General features: G+C 65.6%; 2 protein-coding genes across 5 annotated transcripts in view; one reads left to right on the forward strand and one right to left on the reverse strand.

Annotated features, from left to right (window-relative positions):
- Positions 1-4,107, forward strand: part of TRNT1 (tRNA nucleotidyl transferase 1) — a 17,507-nt gene extending 13,400 nt beyond the window's left edge. The window contains exons 8-10 of one of the 2 annotated variants that reach the window (XM_037522018.2): positions 102-1,498; positions 2,536-2,673; positions 2,807-4,107. The gene's annotated coding sequence lies outside the window, so the exon portion shown is untranslated. Of the gene's footprint in view, positions 1-101; positions 1,499-2,535 lie in introns of both variants that reach the window. The other variant, XM_037522010.2, reaches the window with a different exon arrangement.
- Positions 563-15,113, reverse strand: CRBN (cereblon). Of its 3 annotated transcripts, none has more exons than XM_037521995.2 (11): positions 14,994-15,113; positions 11,366-11,475; positions 10,653-10,855; positions 9,841-9,990; positions 6,742-6,901; positions 4,854-4,916; positions 3,850-3,934; positions 2,894-3,009; positions 2,485-2,549; positions 1,825-1,956; positions 563-1,476 (listed from the first exon to the last, which is right to left on the reverse strand). In XM_037521995.2, the coding sequence occupies exons 1-11, from the start codon at positions 15,058-15,060 to the stop codon at positions 1,290-1,292; spliced, it is 1,338 nt and encodes a 445-aa protein (XP_037377892.1). In that variant the 5' UTR covers positions 15,061-15,113; the 3' UTR covers positions 563-1,289. The 3 variants fall into 3 exon arrangements, with proteins under 3 accessions (XP_037377892.1, XP_037377887.1, XP_037377899.1); XM_037521990.2 differs by having other exon boundaries at positions 11,366-11,478; XM_037522002.2 differs by lacking the exon at positions 563-1,476 and having other exon boundaries at positions 1,766-1,956; positions 11,366-11,478.
- Between the last annotated feature and the right edge of the window lie 496 nt (positions 15,114-15,609).

Here is a 15,609-nt window from a genome sequence, read left to right on the forward strand (position 1 = left end):
CTGCCCTTTAAAGCTCAGGGCCCAGTGCTTTCCAGCAGGCGCAGGTACACACACAAAAGTGCTCACTTACAGCTTTCACAGCCACGTCTCCTTCCTGCCAGCCCCAGCACCCCGGACTCTGGGCCAGTAGCTACTGTGGACTCGGACCAGAATTTTGAAAAGCGCGTTTCTGTCGCAGCCCCTCAAAGAGCAAGCGGGCGGCCACTGTAACCGGCTTTGCTGTGCGGCGGGGGCCTCAGACGTGACCCCCCAGGTCAGTGATTAAATCCTTTATCTGTGCGGAACAGTCCTGCAGCGTGAGGTGCGTGTTCTTCAGGGATGAGCACAGCGGACACGGCGCAGCCAGCGTGCCCGCCCTTCCCTGCCCCTGCGCCCCGGGAAGGGCCTGCTCAGAGCGAGGGTGTCCTTGGCTGCAAGAGCCTGTGAGCTGTGAGTACAGGTTCTCTTCTGTGGCGCTTTCTGTTACTCCAGCCCCCGCAGAATGACCTCCTCGCAGGTAGCGTGGAGCCTGCGTGCAGGCAGGACCAGCAGCTGCGCCCGGGGCCTGGGTCACAGGCTCCCGCCAAGGCCGGCACCCGGGCTGCTCTGGCTACTGTTGACACACGCGGGCAGGCAGAACCATCGCGTTTGGCGCAAGAGGTCAGTGAATGAATTCAAAAGGAGAAATTAGTTCAGTTAATTTAATTACACAAATGTGACGGGCTCCAGAAACCTTTGAACGTGTAAGCAAAGAGGTAGGTGGCAAATCTGTACTTTAAAATGACTCCTTAGGCTAAGTTATCTGCAGTGTGAGTAGGTAGTTTACATCATTTACACGAGAACATTCTCACTTTACTTCGCGTGACAGCTGACACGCCCTCTGTACAGACGCGGCCCACAGCGCCCCGTGGCTCTCGGCAGCCAGACGCGGAGCGCACACGTCACCCACACACACGAGAACATGAAAGGGCTAATAAGAGAGTTTCAAAATGTACAGCTCAGCGTCTGAGAAGCCAGGGCGCGGAGCCCTCGTGAGACAGCCGCCCGCCCCCGGGGAAGGACGCTGGTCCCCCCACGGCCCCCGGCTCCCAAGGGCTGGCGCAGGTGCCAGGGAGCCGCCTGGGCCGTCGGGTGTCTGCAGGAAGCCAGTCTGGCCCGTGTCCTCTTTGCTAGCTTAGCTTAACCGAGAAAGCGGAAGCGCCGTGCGCTGCTGCCCTCAGAGTTCCCGACGCGCCGAAGCAGGCCCCCCCCCTCCCCCGACGCGGGGCTGATGGCAGAGCCCCGACTTTCAGTGCCTTCGCCCTACCCGTTTACAAGCAAAGGATGACTTTGTCCGGGCACAGTTCATCTTGCTCATCTTCGCCTGGGATTGTGGGTAACAGAGCTGATCGCGTCAACCCCCAAAATTTTTGAGGCGACATGTCCTTTTTGGTGGCTGTAAATTTCCATCCAATGTGGTTTGCACAGCTCCGGCACTGGGCCACGGTCCACGCGTACCTGCGAGGCGAGGAGGCGGCAGGTAAGGAAGCGCGTCTGTGGCCCGGCCCACCCCGGCCCACCCTGGCCCACCCCGGCCCACCCTCCTGTAAGGCAGGCAGGCCTGGAAAGGCAAGTGACGGGACGGGGCAGACCTGCCTCTCTGCCCCTCCTCCGCGAGCTGCTTGTGAAACAGCGCCGCTCAAAGCTCCCAGCACCGAGGAAGCCCCGCGTGCTCCAAAGGCCACCGGGGAGACGCGCTCCAGCTTGAGTATAGCCTGCGGCCAGGCGCGGTTTACGGGGTCCCCGGGCATTGGTTTCACTCCTGCTCACGCTTAGTGAGGCGACACTCAGCCAGCCCCGCCTTACCCAGGAAACCAGCTGTGCTCCGTGGATGGCCTGCCCATCAGGTTCAGGTTGCAGGCCTTGTACACGGTGAGCGTCTCGTGCACGTACCCGTGCGGGTTCACGTACGCGGCCATCGGCCCACACAGGGATAAACTGGAACAGAAACGGAGGATGAGGCCTGGCCCCTGCTCTAACCGCAGGCCCAGGAGACCCAGGCTGGCGGGAGTCATTTCCCAGTGTAAATACTTCTCCAGGAGGGAAACAGCAGGACTCTACGCAGCCTCACACCCAGGACAGGCCGAGCCCCACCTGGGGCGGGGGGTGCACCGGGAAGGTCCCCTCAGCAATGCCCCGGGGCTGCCTCCCTGCTGTACTGCTGTAGGGACTCTCTCCTCAACACCCCTCCTTCTGTGGGACGGCCAGGCCCGGGCCAGCGTCCTCCACACTGGTTGCCAACCAGGTTGGGGAAGGAAGGGCGCCCAGTCATGTCACTCCTCGCGGGCTCCTCCCCGAGCTCACGCTGCAGGCCCGCCCTACCCGAACTCCGCCCACCCCCCCACCCCCACCCCCCAGGCATTTGCCAAGTGCTTACACCTCAGCGGAGGGTGGGAGGGTGAGGGCAGCCAACCCCGGCCGCGGCGGGACGGGAGGCGCAGGAGCGCACTGACCGAAAGGGCTCACCTGAAGATCTCATTTTTGGTGGTGATTTCTGTTTCTTGACATCGCTTACAGCAGAGGGACGTGCACTAGAAAAAAGCAAGGACATTAGTGGCAAGATGTACAGGCATCCGTAATGACGCATCACGCCTCCCTCAGGCATCACTCTGCGTGCTTTCTTCCCAACCCGTCAGCCGGCCACGGTGACCCCGTGTAGGTGCTCGAGGGTCTCTACTGAGTCTGACACGGCTCAGTGGACACGAGCACTCAGCTGAGGGGTGCAAAGCAACACACCGCCTGTGTGACCCCCAACGAGATTTTTAGGTCTTTTTCGCATGACCTGCAGACACAAGCGGTTCCTATCCAGCGACGGAGCCGGGAGCCTGCTCCGCAGAGCGTGCCCGCACCCCAGCCCGGGCGTGTCGTCCCTCACCTTGTTCATGATGTCCAGCTCACAGCGCAGCCGCTGGATGGCGCTTCCGATTTTCAGCAGCTGAATCCTTAGCACGTCATCGATAGGAAGAAAAGCAGCTACTCTGTAAGAAAAATCTTAAAGACATGGCGGGTTTGGGACTTAAGAGCCAGGTAATGCATCCTCCCCGGCCCCGAGAACGCGCCCCACGCCAGGGCCAACACTCAGACCCGGCCGGCAGGGCACGCCCTGCTACCCTGTGGCTTCTGTGCGTGATTTGTGGAGGCGCCTCTTAACCTAAACGTGCCGTGACCCCACGCGGGAACAGTCCCGCCCTGTGCTGAGTCTGAAAGCTGCTAAACTCTACCTGCTAAGCTGGGAGTTTGGTTAAGGAAGGAAATAAGGGCTGCAATTGGGGGTCACTTTTAAAGGTAGCTTAACAGGGAAAAAGTCTGCACTTACTGTTTGCCGGACAGCCTTGCGTTACAATTGGAACTTCTCGTAAAACCTTATTTAAAAGTGGAATATTTTGGGCCTCCCTGGTGGTGCAAGGGATTAAGATGCAACTTATGAGGCAGCCCGCAGCCTCTACAGCACCGGTTCGATCCCCAGCTGGCCAGGGAGCAACCCACAGGGCGCAGCAGACCTCTCCTGTCTCTCCACTGCTCCCCTCAGCAGTGGCTTTCAGTGGATCCACCTGTTCTGCTCCCCACTCTGTCTCTGGGGAGTCCTCTCACCCTCACACCTCTGGCATGTACCCCAGTTCTTGTATGCATAAATAAATCTTAAAGAAAATAAATAAAATTGGAATATTTTACAATTACATACCGTTCTTGTTTTTTTTTTAAATCCTAAAAGTCAAAGCTTTCAGAACCATTAGTTCAGAGCATGAAACGTCCGGTTCCATTACACAGAAAACAAAGCAACCCTCTTAGTGCCACGCCGCAGACCACGGGAAGGAAACAGAGTTTTCGTACCTACTGGGTTTGAAGGAAGAGAATCGTCTTTCAGATTTTCATCCCACTCACGCAGCTGTTTCTTGATTCTGTCCATTAAAGTCTCCTGGTTGAAAGCACAAGCAGCCATGATAAAGCGCAGACATTTTTCAGTTACTCTCACTTTTAACACTGTGAACACCCAAGTGCAGCTTGCTTTGCCCCCGCCTGCCTCCAGCGGTAACGGCCCAGGGCTCCCCAGCACCGGGTGGCACCGTGGTGCCCAGCCTGGCTCTCCTGGGCCCAGGTTTATCCTCTCGGCCTCCCCCTCCCAGGAAGGCTCTGCTGCCACAGCTCCTGGAAGCCGCCTCACGCTTTCGTACGTCACCCAGCACGTCTCTTCACAGTGTGCGCAAAACCCCCCGTCCACTGAGCACGCCCTGGCTCAGACGCTGCCGGGCCCAGGGGCGTGTGGGTTCCCATCAGGCTGAGCCTGGTGCCCCCATCCCTTTGCCTCTCCCAGGCCCCTGCATGTGTGGGAAGGTGACGGAGGCAGATGACTTGCTTCTGCTGGCCACTGCCCGCCCGGGGCAGAGGCTGCCCCTGTGCCCGCTATGCGGGCGATCTGGTTTGCCCCCAAATGACAGGCCAAGCTTTGGACAGCCGGGGCGTCCCACATCTACACAGACCCTGCCGCGGCCATCTTGGCGGGGGGGTGGGGGGGGGGTGGGGGGTGGTAGGGTTTGTGCAGGACGCACAGTGCCTGGCGCCTCGGCACGCGAACAGGCCCAGGAGAGGCGCACGCGTGTGCAGAGCAGCCGCCACGGCACAGAAGCCGCCTGGACTTTCTAACCGCGAGTCCCTGACCCCACGCCAGCGCGTGCTGACGCCACGCCAGAGAGGCGGGGCTGCGGGGGCGTTGCCAGCCCTGCTCTACTTCAATGGAACGCGGCGTCAGCTCTCAAAAGCAAACCCGAGCAGGAGCCGTGGGGCCCCCGCGGCCCTCCCTGGGCGCCTGCGGCGGGAGGTGCCAGGCGGTCACTTACCGCGTCGTACAGGGAGTAGAGCCAGCGCGGCCAGGAGGTCAGGGTGGCGCAGTGGAACTTCCTCTGGGAAAGGAGAGACGGGTGAGCCCCGAGCAGACGGCCCCTCCGGCGGGGAAAGCGACATCCCTACTACGCGCAGCTCGGGAAGGAGCTCCTAACCGCAGAGAGAGGTTCTTGCGCACACGCTCGGGGCGCTGCCCGGCAGTCCCGGGTCACGGCTAGGTGCCCGCGGGAACCCTGCCCCGGCGCCGAGGAGCTGAGGCCAGGCGGGCGTGGGAACGGGCGGGGTTGGGGCACGGAAGTGTTCCACAGACACGCGGCAGGCCGCCCCCCAGAGCGGGGTCCGGTCCCAGGGTCGTCGGGGAACACAAAAAACAGCGCGAAACTTCCCGACCGCCCAGTGCCGGATCTAGTCGGGCCCGCCGGGCCACAGGAAGCCTGGCAGGACACGGTCCTCCGCGGGCTGGGCACCGGCGCCCTGCTGCCGCCGGGAGGTCTCTCCTTTTGCCCCGGCACACCCTCACCGGGTGCGCACATGGAGTGGCTGTTGCTCCCCAGCCGCGCGCCCACAGGGAAAGAGCTGAGTACAAAGACCATCTGAAGGAAGCGGAATGTCGAGTGTCCAGGACAACCACGTCATCTGCTTTTCTGCAAACCTCCCCGTCTGCTCGGAGGCCCTGGAGCTGGAACCCGGGCTCCCTGTGCGCACAGCCTCTGCCGCGCGCGGTGACGGCGTCCGGGCTTTGGAGTAACCGAAGCTTCCCGTGTTCCAACCAACGCGCGCCCGGCAAGTGGGCCGGGAGGAGCCGCGCCCGCAGGACCCCGAGGGGCGGCGCCGTCACTGCCGGGGCCGCGGTCGGGCGCCGCTCACCGCAGCTGCGGGAAGGGGGAGGCCTCGGGAGGGCGCGGGCCTGGGCAGGGCACAGGGCACCCACAGCAGCCTCACAGCCACACCGGCTCAAACGAGACGGCCCCTCCAGCGCGACACCGCCGGCCTTCCCGCAGGCTGAGAGGGACGCGGGAGGGGACAGGAATCCGGCGGCAGGAGGCTGAGGGGCGCGCAGAAGAGCCTCGCCGGGCCCCAACACAAAAGCCAGCTGCACCCCGCGCACCCGCTGAGAGGAGAACCCCCCCATGCTCCCGGACGGCCGCAGGGCAGCGGGCGCTGGCATGTGGGGCTGAGCCGGCCCCCTCCCTCCCCAGCCGCAGGCACGTCTGGAGCCCAAGGTGGGAGACCGCCACGCTCCGCCCCCGGACGCGCCCCGCCGCGGCTCCCCAGTCCACACGGGCCGTGGAGAGCTGCCCCTCGCGGGCGTGCCGCTCCCCCAAGGATCAGGAACGGCTCACGGGAGGGGTCAGGCTGGCTCCGGGAAGCTCAGGGAGAGCGCGAGTTAACCGAGTGTCCAGCACGAAGAACGGGCTCCACAAGCCTGGCATCCGAGGCTCCCCCGGGGGGTCTGGGGGCTCAGCGCCAGCACTTTCTGCGGGAGCGCCTGGCCGCAAGCCACTGTTGGACAGTCAGTGACGCTGTGCGCGAGGAACCCGGCGGAGGAACGCCGTGCGCCTGCCCTGGGCCGCTCGGTCACCGTGTTCGTGACCAAGAGCCAGACGCCCGGCCCGCCCAGTCAGCACGCAGCCTCCGCAGAGGAAAGCTCGCAGCCGCGGCCCACGACACTGAGGGCGCCCAGGAAACCCCCTGCCCGGCGCCAGCGCCCGGCTCCGCGGATGCTTTGACAGCACGGCCGCCCGCGCCCGGAAGGCAGCGGGAGGGCTGCCCGCGCACGGAGGGGTCGGGGGCCTGGGGCGGGAGAGCAGAGTTTCTTTCTTAAGAAAAGGGAGCCAGGCCCGGCCCCCCCGCTGGGAAGCCGCACCCGGCGCGGGTTCTCACCTTCTGGTACTTCTGCCACCACTTGCAGGCGTGCGGGTCTTCCCGCGAGACGGGCTTGGACGGGACGACCTGGCACCTGTTGAGCGACTCCAGCTGGACCGCAGACATGGTTGAAGGCAACACGCATTCGGGAAGAATCTGCACTTTAGCTTGCTGGATTCTGGAATGACGAGAACCAAGCACGGTGTTCACTCTCGAGGGGGCAAACGCGACGGTTTCTTACCATCGAGGGCGGCTGCGAATCCCAAGATTTCCAAACTCTTAACAACACCCGCATCAAAATCAGCGTTCCGACACCGCTGCGTCGCGGACACCGCACCAAACGTCAACCCGGGGAGAGCCCGGAGCCCGAAGCGTGGATGCCGGATGTCGCCGGGCAAGGGAAAGGGAGATGGTCACACCTCCGGCGCATGCGCGGGAAGGAGAGACCGACGCAGCCCGCCACGACCCGGCTCCCGGACGCGCGTCTGGGCCGCTCTGAGACCCCGCCCCGCCCACCCCTGACCCGAGGCCCAGCGCCCTGCAGACGCCCGGGCGGGGGAGGCCGAGGAAGGGCGCGGGAGAGGCGGGAACCACAGGGGGCCTGACCCCCGCACGGGCCCTTGTCCTCAAGCGTTCACAGAGGGGGTGCCGAGAATGAAGACAGGCGTCTTTACTTAAAATTATTTCAACGCTCGTGATCGTACAGTCGCTGGCTCCCGACCGTTACCTGGGAACACCAGAACCACGAACCTCTCCCCTGCGCAGACGCCCCAGGAAGGCGGCGCCCGCACTCCGCACGCCGGTGCCCAGGCCCAACCCCCATGCGCCTGCACCTCGCCGCCAGCCCGCCCGGGGGCCAGCCGGCCCCTCAGGTGTCACGTTTTCTAGCTTTCGCGATCGATGCTTTACCCGCTGGTCCTGAAGGTTCTATGTGGTGCACTGGACAACCCCCTTCCTATCTGGTCCCCCGGAGGGTGCAGGGTGCGCTGCACAGCACGTCGGACTGCCGCGGGCTGTCTCCCACGCGCTCACGCGGCCACAGTAGCGACACAAGCAGCGACGACGCTGGAGCACGACCGTGAACTATGTCAGGTGGCGCCGGGAAAGTCTAGCGAGGCTTGGACAATCCCAGTAGCAGGAAGAAAATGCACAAACCTGCACGTGCGTGGCACGTAGGTCCCTGTGACCGTCTTGAGCATCTCCCTAAAGAGCAAAAGTGTGCAATGCAGACGGGCCACGCACGGCGGCAGCGGTGCCTCTTGCAGCCCGCAGCCTGCTCAGGCGTCCCTCGCTCCACAGGGGAGCCGTGAACGCACACTCGCACCTCACGCTGGAACGTTTCAAGCACACGTGTGCGGCTCGTCGTGACTCCCAGCTTCCCTGCGCTGAGGAAGCACGCGTCTCCCTCCCAGTTGGCGAGAGGCCTCTACTCCCAGCAGGCCACTCACTTCCTCCCCGCCACAGGCCCGGGAGTCTCTGCAGAAGCCCACGACTCAGCGACACGCTTCTATTTTCCACTGTTTTTTTCCAAGGAAAAAATGCCACGTGCTGAGAAGGGGCCAAAACAGACCAGAACGAGAGAGGGTGGCAGCGCCTCGCATGCAGGGGTCGCTCGTGTCAACGCCAAAGGCTGTCCGCCCGGCCTCACGCCCGGGGAGCAGAGCCGGCCCAGTGGAGCGGGCGCCAGGCTGGAAGTCAGGGGACCGAGAACCAACCGGGTCCGGCTCCCCAGCTGCACGACGCAGGCCAGTCCACCCGCTCCTTGGTTTCCGCACGCGCACAGAGGGGAGACGGCACGGGACCCTCCCCCGGCGCACCACCCCTCTCCCCAGCATGCGGCCCCGCCGCGGCCTGTGATGCAGGACCTGCCCGTTCCGGGCCGTGCGCCCCGCGCACCTTCACCCCTCAAACGGCCAGGCCTGACCTGCCCTCGCGCGCACAGTCGCGTCCCGCTGTCAGCTCGCTGCGGTCAGCGCAGTCTCAGAAGTGTCTGCCTCCCCGAGCCAGCGTCCCGCCAGTCTCGGGAACACCGGAGTCACAACCACGCAGGCTGCTCCAAGCACGAGGCTAGCAAGGCTGTCACCACGAAGCGGGCGGGGAGGCCCTCGGCACCAGGGCCGCCCTCCAGCAGTGGATCCGCAAAGGGCGGACATGCCAGCCTGTGCCGCCGCGAAGCCGCTCCCGGTCAGCCGGGCTGCCTGGGGTCGTCCCGAGAGGAGTGCTGGGGGCAGGGGAGACTAAGCCCCGAGGCTCCAGCCCCCCGGGGTCCGCACCCTCCATGTCTCCATAACTCCGCCCCGCTCACGAGAGCCCGCGCGCCTCGGCGCCCTCGTGTCGGCTGCCGTCTCTCTCGACTCTCAACCCTCCGAGTCTCCAGGTGTTCGGGAGGGAGGCCCTGCCGTGCCGAGACCGGCTTTCAACTCTGGCACTGTATCGGGACGCTTCGCTAGGACTGGGTGGGACCCAGAATCTCTCTCCTCCTCGCGCTTCCCAGGGGACTCAGCGCCAGAGCTGAGGCCCATCCTGTCGGCGGCCACGCGCGAGCCGCAGGGAGAATGCCGTGCCGTGGGTCGGGAAGGCACAAAGGTGAACTGGACTTTCAAAAGACGAGGTCAGCGTCCCTTCCCTCGCAAAGGCGCCCTAGCCACGAGGGGCCCGCCACGCGCTCCCGCACTCTCTAAGCCGCACCAGACGCCCAGGGGGTATTTTCACGGGGGCGGTACATCCGTGGCACGTATAAAACCTGCCCTGGAGATGGGCGCTGAATAGAAGCGGTCACCGACTGAGCTGGCACGGGGCAGTGCGGCCACCACGGCCAGCGCAGCCGCCGGCCGCCGCTCTTCCCGCGGCTTACACTGCTGTTCCCGACACGCGGGCGCGCTGGGCGTCGTGAAACGGAAGGTGGCCTCGCCCCGGGCAGGCGGGACTCCAAGGATGGAGGGAGGCGGGGCTCGAGCGTCCACACTCTGGAGTCTCCGGCGGCTCTACGCACAGAGCAGCGGGAAGCCACAGCCATTCACGGGGAGAGCGAGCCGGCAAGGCCACGGAACGGGAAGGGGCAGGAGAGAGGAAACAGAAGCAAGACGTCCCCCTGCCTCAGGAGGCCCGGGCGCTTACCCGTCTGACTGCGTCCTTAGCTCGAGGACCTTGAACCTCTGTCTGCCAACGGCTTTCACTTTCACAACCTCGATCCCGAAGTCCTGCTCTTCCCGGTAGGCGTAGATCTCGGCCGTGGTTCCAAAATGCGCTTCCCTCTCCTGCGCGTTGCTTTCAAGGCAAGGGCGAAAGGAAACAGCTTTGAGCACTGAGGTTTTAAATACGCAAAGTGAGTCACGTGCCAGGAAACAACTCCTGGCCGTGGACCTTCCTGCAAAGCGGGCGTGACGTGTACTCTGAAGTCAGAGGCGCGAGGACTGGCCCAGAGGCCTTGGGAGTCCTACGTGAGCACGGCAGGGCAGGCCCGGGCGCCGGGGTCTCTGCGCCCATGTCTCCCAGCACACGTCACTCCCCCGGGCACGGGCGGGGCCGGGAGGGAACTTCCCGACACACCTCCTGCCTCCACTGGTTTCCTCCCGCTGCCAGAGGCGGGTGCTGCTCAGCGCCAGGTCACCCCTGGCTGCCGTGGGATCGCTGACCACGGCGGAAGAGCACGAGCACCCGCCATTCTGTGGAAGCGGCTCTAACATACAAAACCCCCTTTCACTCTGCACGTGAGGATAAGAACCAGAAGCGTCCTCCCTGAACCGCAGCAAGAAGCACGTTCCAGGCACAGAAAGTTCAACCGTGGGTGAGGTCGGCTCTGACTCAGCTGACACACCCCAGCTTGCACGCACACCCCCCGCCCTGTCCACGCTCTGCCGCGGGCAGACGCACCCTCCGCGGTGGCCTCACGGCGCGCGGGGCTGCGCGAAGGCCGGCGGCCGCCTCACCTGTACGCGAGGACGGCGAAGGTGCGGTCGCGCTGGAGCAGGTTGCGCACCATGCTGACCTCCTGCGGGCGCGACAGCTGCAGCGGCAGGGTCTGGCCCGGGATCAGGATCAGCGTGACCTGCGGCAGCACCGGGATCACCGGGCAGCTGTCGTCGTCGTGCAGGGTCCGGCCGTGGAACTCCTCCATGTCGGGGCCCAGGTACTGGGGGCACACGGGACGGTCACGGGGGCGGGCACGGCGCACAGGTGCCCCCGGGCAGAGAAGCGACACCGGGCGCTAACGCGTCAGCACAGACTCGGCGTGTCGGCGTCTTATTACGTAAAAACCTGACGTTCGCTCAGAATGTCTACTTTTAAGACGCCTCCCACGTACAAATCTTAGAGCATCTTTCGGGTTCCAGTTATTCTGACAACAATAAGCACGGCCAGGCCCGCAGCCACAAAGGACAAGGGAGGCGTGGAGACGACCCCAGCAGCGCCAGGCGGCCCCGCCACGGCACAAGCACCGGGAGGGCCACGGCCGAGATCCAGCAGCCCAGGCCCTCGTGCGCCGCGCCCCACGGGGGGGCCGGCTCCGCCTGGGCGGCGCTGAGGAGGTCGAGGGCGGCCCGGGGAGAGGAGCCGCTCCTCCCGCGCCCGCGCAGCCCCTCCGCCCGCCCCCCCCCCCCCCCCCCCCCCCCCCCCCCGCCCCGCGCCACGCAGGGCCGCGTACCATGTGCGAGGTCGGCAGGCTGGTGTCAAAGTTGATGAAACTTGGTTTTTTGGCTTCTTTGCTATCGTGGTCTTCAACCTCCACCTCCATGTCATCTTCCTCCTCACTCTCTGCTGGAGAGAACCGCGCGTGAGGCGTGAGGGGGAACAGACACGAATATGCCAAGGCCACGCGCCCTCAAAGGCCCCCCCCCCCGCGCCGGGGGGCTCTGGGCCCACGGCCACGCGCCAACCCCACCCGCAGGGGGCTCCATCCGGCCCTGCCGGCCGAGGTCTGAGTGGGGCTTGGCCCTTCCTGTCTACAGTGACCTGGGGCGCCCCAACAGCTGCAGAGACGGCGCGGAGCGGCCCTGGCTGTCCACACCCTGCCCCGCGGCCACCGTCACGGCTCAGGGGCCTGCGCCCACACGGCAGCCGCGGCCACACCGGCGCGGTTGCCCTCACTTCCGTCTAGCGCCTTCCGCTGGGCCAGGGCACCCCAGGAGCCCCCCGCACTGAGCTGCCCGTCTCCTCAGCTGCCTGGGGGCTGGGTCTCGAGGGGCGCGGGGTTTTGAGGCGCGCTGGTCGGGCATTGTGTGCGTCCCTCTCCAGGATTTGTTCCCTCCAGTCCTCAGGAGACGAGGCCCGCGTCTGGGGAGGAAGCGGCACCTCCTGGCTGAGGCAGCGCCGCCCGGGGCTCTGCCCTCCCGCGTCCTTTTCTTCCTCCTCTCCCCAGGATGCTCCTCGGGAGCGAATGGCAGGCGCACCCCACACCGGCTGCTTGCGGCCACGCTCTGCCTCCTCGGAGGGGAACCACTGCAGGAGTAACTCGAAACTCCCCCGCGCGGAGGAGCCGTCTCTCCCCCCATCACGCGCCCTGACACCCAGGCAACGCGGCCCGCCTGACCACACCTTCGTCTCCGCATCCACGGACGACGCGCGCGCGTGAGACGACTTCTAAGGTTCCCTCAAACTCTACCAGGAAAGTGAAAGGCCGGAGGGAGGGAGGAGTCGTTGACGGAAGCAAGGCCAAACAGCCATTTTCTTCCGTGCATGTAATTACTGATGCAAACCTCCCCGGCGCAGCCCCAGAAAAAAATACAAACGACTTTCAATAGGGCGACTGCCCTGGACTGTCCACCAGTGGTCGTGAGTTCTTAGAGACAAGGCTTTGCCAAAGAGAACAATTGCTTTGATGTAAATTCACACGGTTAGCGACCTAACACTTCCTACAGATTTCCCCCAAGAACATGCACGTTTCACCGAGACACAACAGAGAAAAACCTGAACAGGTGAGGAAATAATGGGGACCAACACGCCTCCGAGCAGGGCTCTCCCCGGGCACGCGGCGGCCCGCTCTCCTGCCCACTGCACAGGGCTCAGAGATGGCCTCGGAGGCCAGAATCCATCGCCCCACAAGGCACACCTCGCCCTCCTGCCCTCCTGCCCCACGTGATGTCCCCGCACACAGCAGCCTTGCCCTGCAGGTCGCTGCCCCTACTTGGCTGTGTTTATCTCCTGAGGTTCTGCTCCCACGACAGTCTTCACAGCATAAACGTGACGCTCCTTCCTTAGCAAGTGAAGAGGAACACCCTGCACAACCACTCAGAGTTTCCGAGCTCTCCAGTGTTTCTTGGCAAATAAAACTGACAGACGATGTGGGAAAGCTCCGCTAGCATATCCACCACCTTTCTGGGCGCCCTTACTGCTAATTCTCCAGCAACACACACACTGTCCAGAGCCCAAGAGTGACACCTGACGGCTCGTCTCCTGCAGGCGCCCCCGAGGATGCTAACAGCACAGGTGGCGTCCCCCCGCAGTCGCCACCTCCCTGAACCAGCATCTGGAAGCAGAGCGGGCGGTGGCCTCCACAGGCAGCGCAGCGCCTCAGCTGTGGCCGACACACCGACCTGTGTCAGCTCAACTGGGTCGGCTGCAGGAGGACCGCTGCCTCCGAACCCGCTTCATTTTTATATGGAAAAGTCCCTCCCACACGGCGAGCACACGCCAGCTCCTCTCCTCCAATCCAGCCACTCCCAGTGGACAAACCAACCCTCCAGGCCCGGGGTTGCTCAGGCTTGAAGACCACAACTGTTTCTTGGCAGTACATAGAAAACGCTTTTCAGTCCTACAAGCACGAGACAAAAGCTTCCCAGCCGCGCAGCTCCAGCCCGCCTCCCAGGCCTTACCCTCTACAGCCCTGTCCCAAGTCAAATGAGCTGGAGGCTCCAGCTCCAGAGCCGAGGCGTCTCCCCATCTCTAGGAGCCCTGAACTGCCCCTCCTCAGATGAAACATAACACCTTCACTCACCTGACCCTCGATTCAAAGTGTTCTGACAGTGATGCTTTCACAGCCCGTCTACATTCTAAACCTCAGGCATGAGGCTGTGCCCCACGCCTCTTCCTTTCCACCACCCCTCAGGCATTTCCTAGCGCCCAGTGAAAGGACTCAGTTAACTGTCTCCGTTTGGCTGACACAGCTCTTGGGAAGCCTCTGCTTTGTCTGGAGCACAGGACAAGGTTGTACAGTCACGCCACAATTTTTTTTCCTTGCTCGGCATTTCCCCATCAGGTCAAGGTCTAAATTCCCACAAAACTTACATAAAGAAGAACGAAAACTGAGCTTGGCCTTCCACTCCTGAGGGTCTTGAGTTACACACCTTCTACCACACGCGCGAACACGGGAGAATACTGAACACTGTCTTTACAGCAGTGGCCTTGGCAGGCGCCCCGGCCCTGCGACTCTGTGCTCTTGGGCAAGTCACTGAACTAGCTCGCCGTTTCCTCACAACTGCTGGGAGCGAAGGAATCACTGTATCCCTCTGGGGTCTTCCAGGGCGGCGAGTAACCAAACAAGCACGAGGCCAATGGGAGGGGGCGGAAAGATACTTAAAAACGTGCAGTCCTCACGCGTGGGGGAGTCAGACACTGCTCCCCGCGCCGGGCTGCGAGGCGGGCGGGGTTGGGGCGGGGACGCGATTCGGCCTCCCAGACGGAGGCCCCGACACGCAGGCGTTTGCAGGTGAGTACCAGGACTCCAGGCCCTTCCATGAGGCCACCCTCTCGTCAGAAGACACTCGGGGGCAAGCGTTCGCGCCCCTACACCACCGCGTGAGGACCAGGAGCGGGCGCGCGAGGAGGGGCAGACCGAGACGCCGCAAAGCGCGCGCGCGCCCGCCCGCCCGGGCCCGAACAAGCACGACGCGCGCGGCCGCAGCCGCGGGGGAGGAGGGAGCTGGCAGCGCCGGCCAAGCGGATTCCTCTTTCGGGTCGGCCCCAGCCGTTGCGGGGCGTTTCCGCTCCCAGCCCAGCTCAGGGCGCGCGAAGGCGAGGCAGGAGAGGGCCCGGCCCCGCCCCGAGCGCCCCCAGGAGCCCCGGGCGCCCCCCAGGAGCCCCGGGCGCCCCCCAGGAGCCCCGAGCGCCCCCCAGGAGCCCCGGGCGCCCCCCAGGAGCCCCGAGCGCCCCCCAGGAGCCCCGGGCGCCCCCCAGGAACCCCGGGCTCGGCCGCCGGCGGAGCCCGCCGCGGTCACTCGCCGGGGCGGGCCCGCGGGCCCGCGGCGCCCCCGCCCGCCTCCCAGCGCCGCCCCGCCGCGCCGCGCCCAGCTCGGGCCTCGCCCCCTCCCGCGCCCGGCCCGGCCCCGGGCCGTTACCGGGCAGGAGCGGCAGGTGGTTGCCCATGTCGTGCGCAGCGTCCTGCCGGTCCCCTTCGCCGGCCATGTCTGTTTACCCGCAGAGCATGCTGGGATCGGCGGGGCCGCGGAGCACGCCGGGACGGGGGCGCCGCAGAGCATGCTGGGCTGGGGCGGGGCTGCCGAGCCCCGGGGGCGGGCGGGGCCCCGGGGCGGGGCGGAGCCGCGCGGGAAGGCGGGGCGGGGCGGGGCGGGGGCGGGGCCGGAGATGGGGGCGGGGCCGGAGGGGGGCGGGGCCGCGCGCCAGCAGCGGGCCACAGCGCCCCTGGCGGCTGCGGCGGGGAGGGCGCCCCGAGTGCGCAGGCGTCCGCCCAGCCCCGCCGGCTCGCGAGGGACCCCGACGGCGGCCCGGCCGGCGCCCCGCGAGCCCCGCGCCGCGGTCTGCGCCCCTCCCCGCCCCGCGCCGGGGGAGGCCGGGCGGCCGGAGCGCGCGGCCTGACCGCCCCGCCCACTCGGGCCCGCGCGGGGCGTCGGGGGCGCCCCCCCCCCCCCCCCCCGGCCGCGGGGCGTCGGGACCCGCAGGCGCCGCGCCCCGGAGGGGGGGGACCCGCCCCGGCGCCCTCCAGGCCGGCGGCCC

This window comes from Talpa occidentalis, unplaced genomic scaffold, assembly GCF_014898055.3.
Source record: "Talpa occidentalis isolate TD23 unplaced genomic scaffold, MPIMG_talOcc4v2.1 talOcc4.10, whole genome shotgun sequence".
Taxonomy (NCBI): domain Eukaryota; kingdom Metazoa; phylum Chordata; class Mammalia; order Eulipotyphla; family Talpidae; genus Talpa; species Talpa occidentalis.

Excerpts from the sequence above, each read along its gene's own strand:
- CRBN (XM_037521990.2), bottom strand. The coding sequence starts at position 15,060 with ATGGCCGGCGAAGGGGACCGGCAGGACGCTGCGCACGACATGGGCAAC. Across the intron at positions 6,902-9,840 it reads CTAAGGACGCAGTCAGACGG|AATCCAGCAAGCTAAAGTGC; the intron begins GTAAGCGCCCGG and ends TCGTCATTCCAG. Across the intron at positions 3,935-4,853 it reads TCTACTCCCTGTACGACGCG|GAGACTTTAATGGACAGAAT; the intron begins GTAAGTGACCGC and ends GCTTTCAACCAG.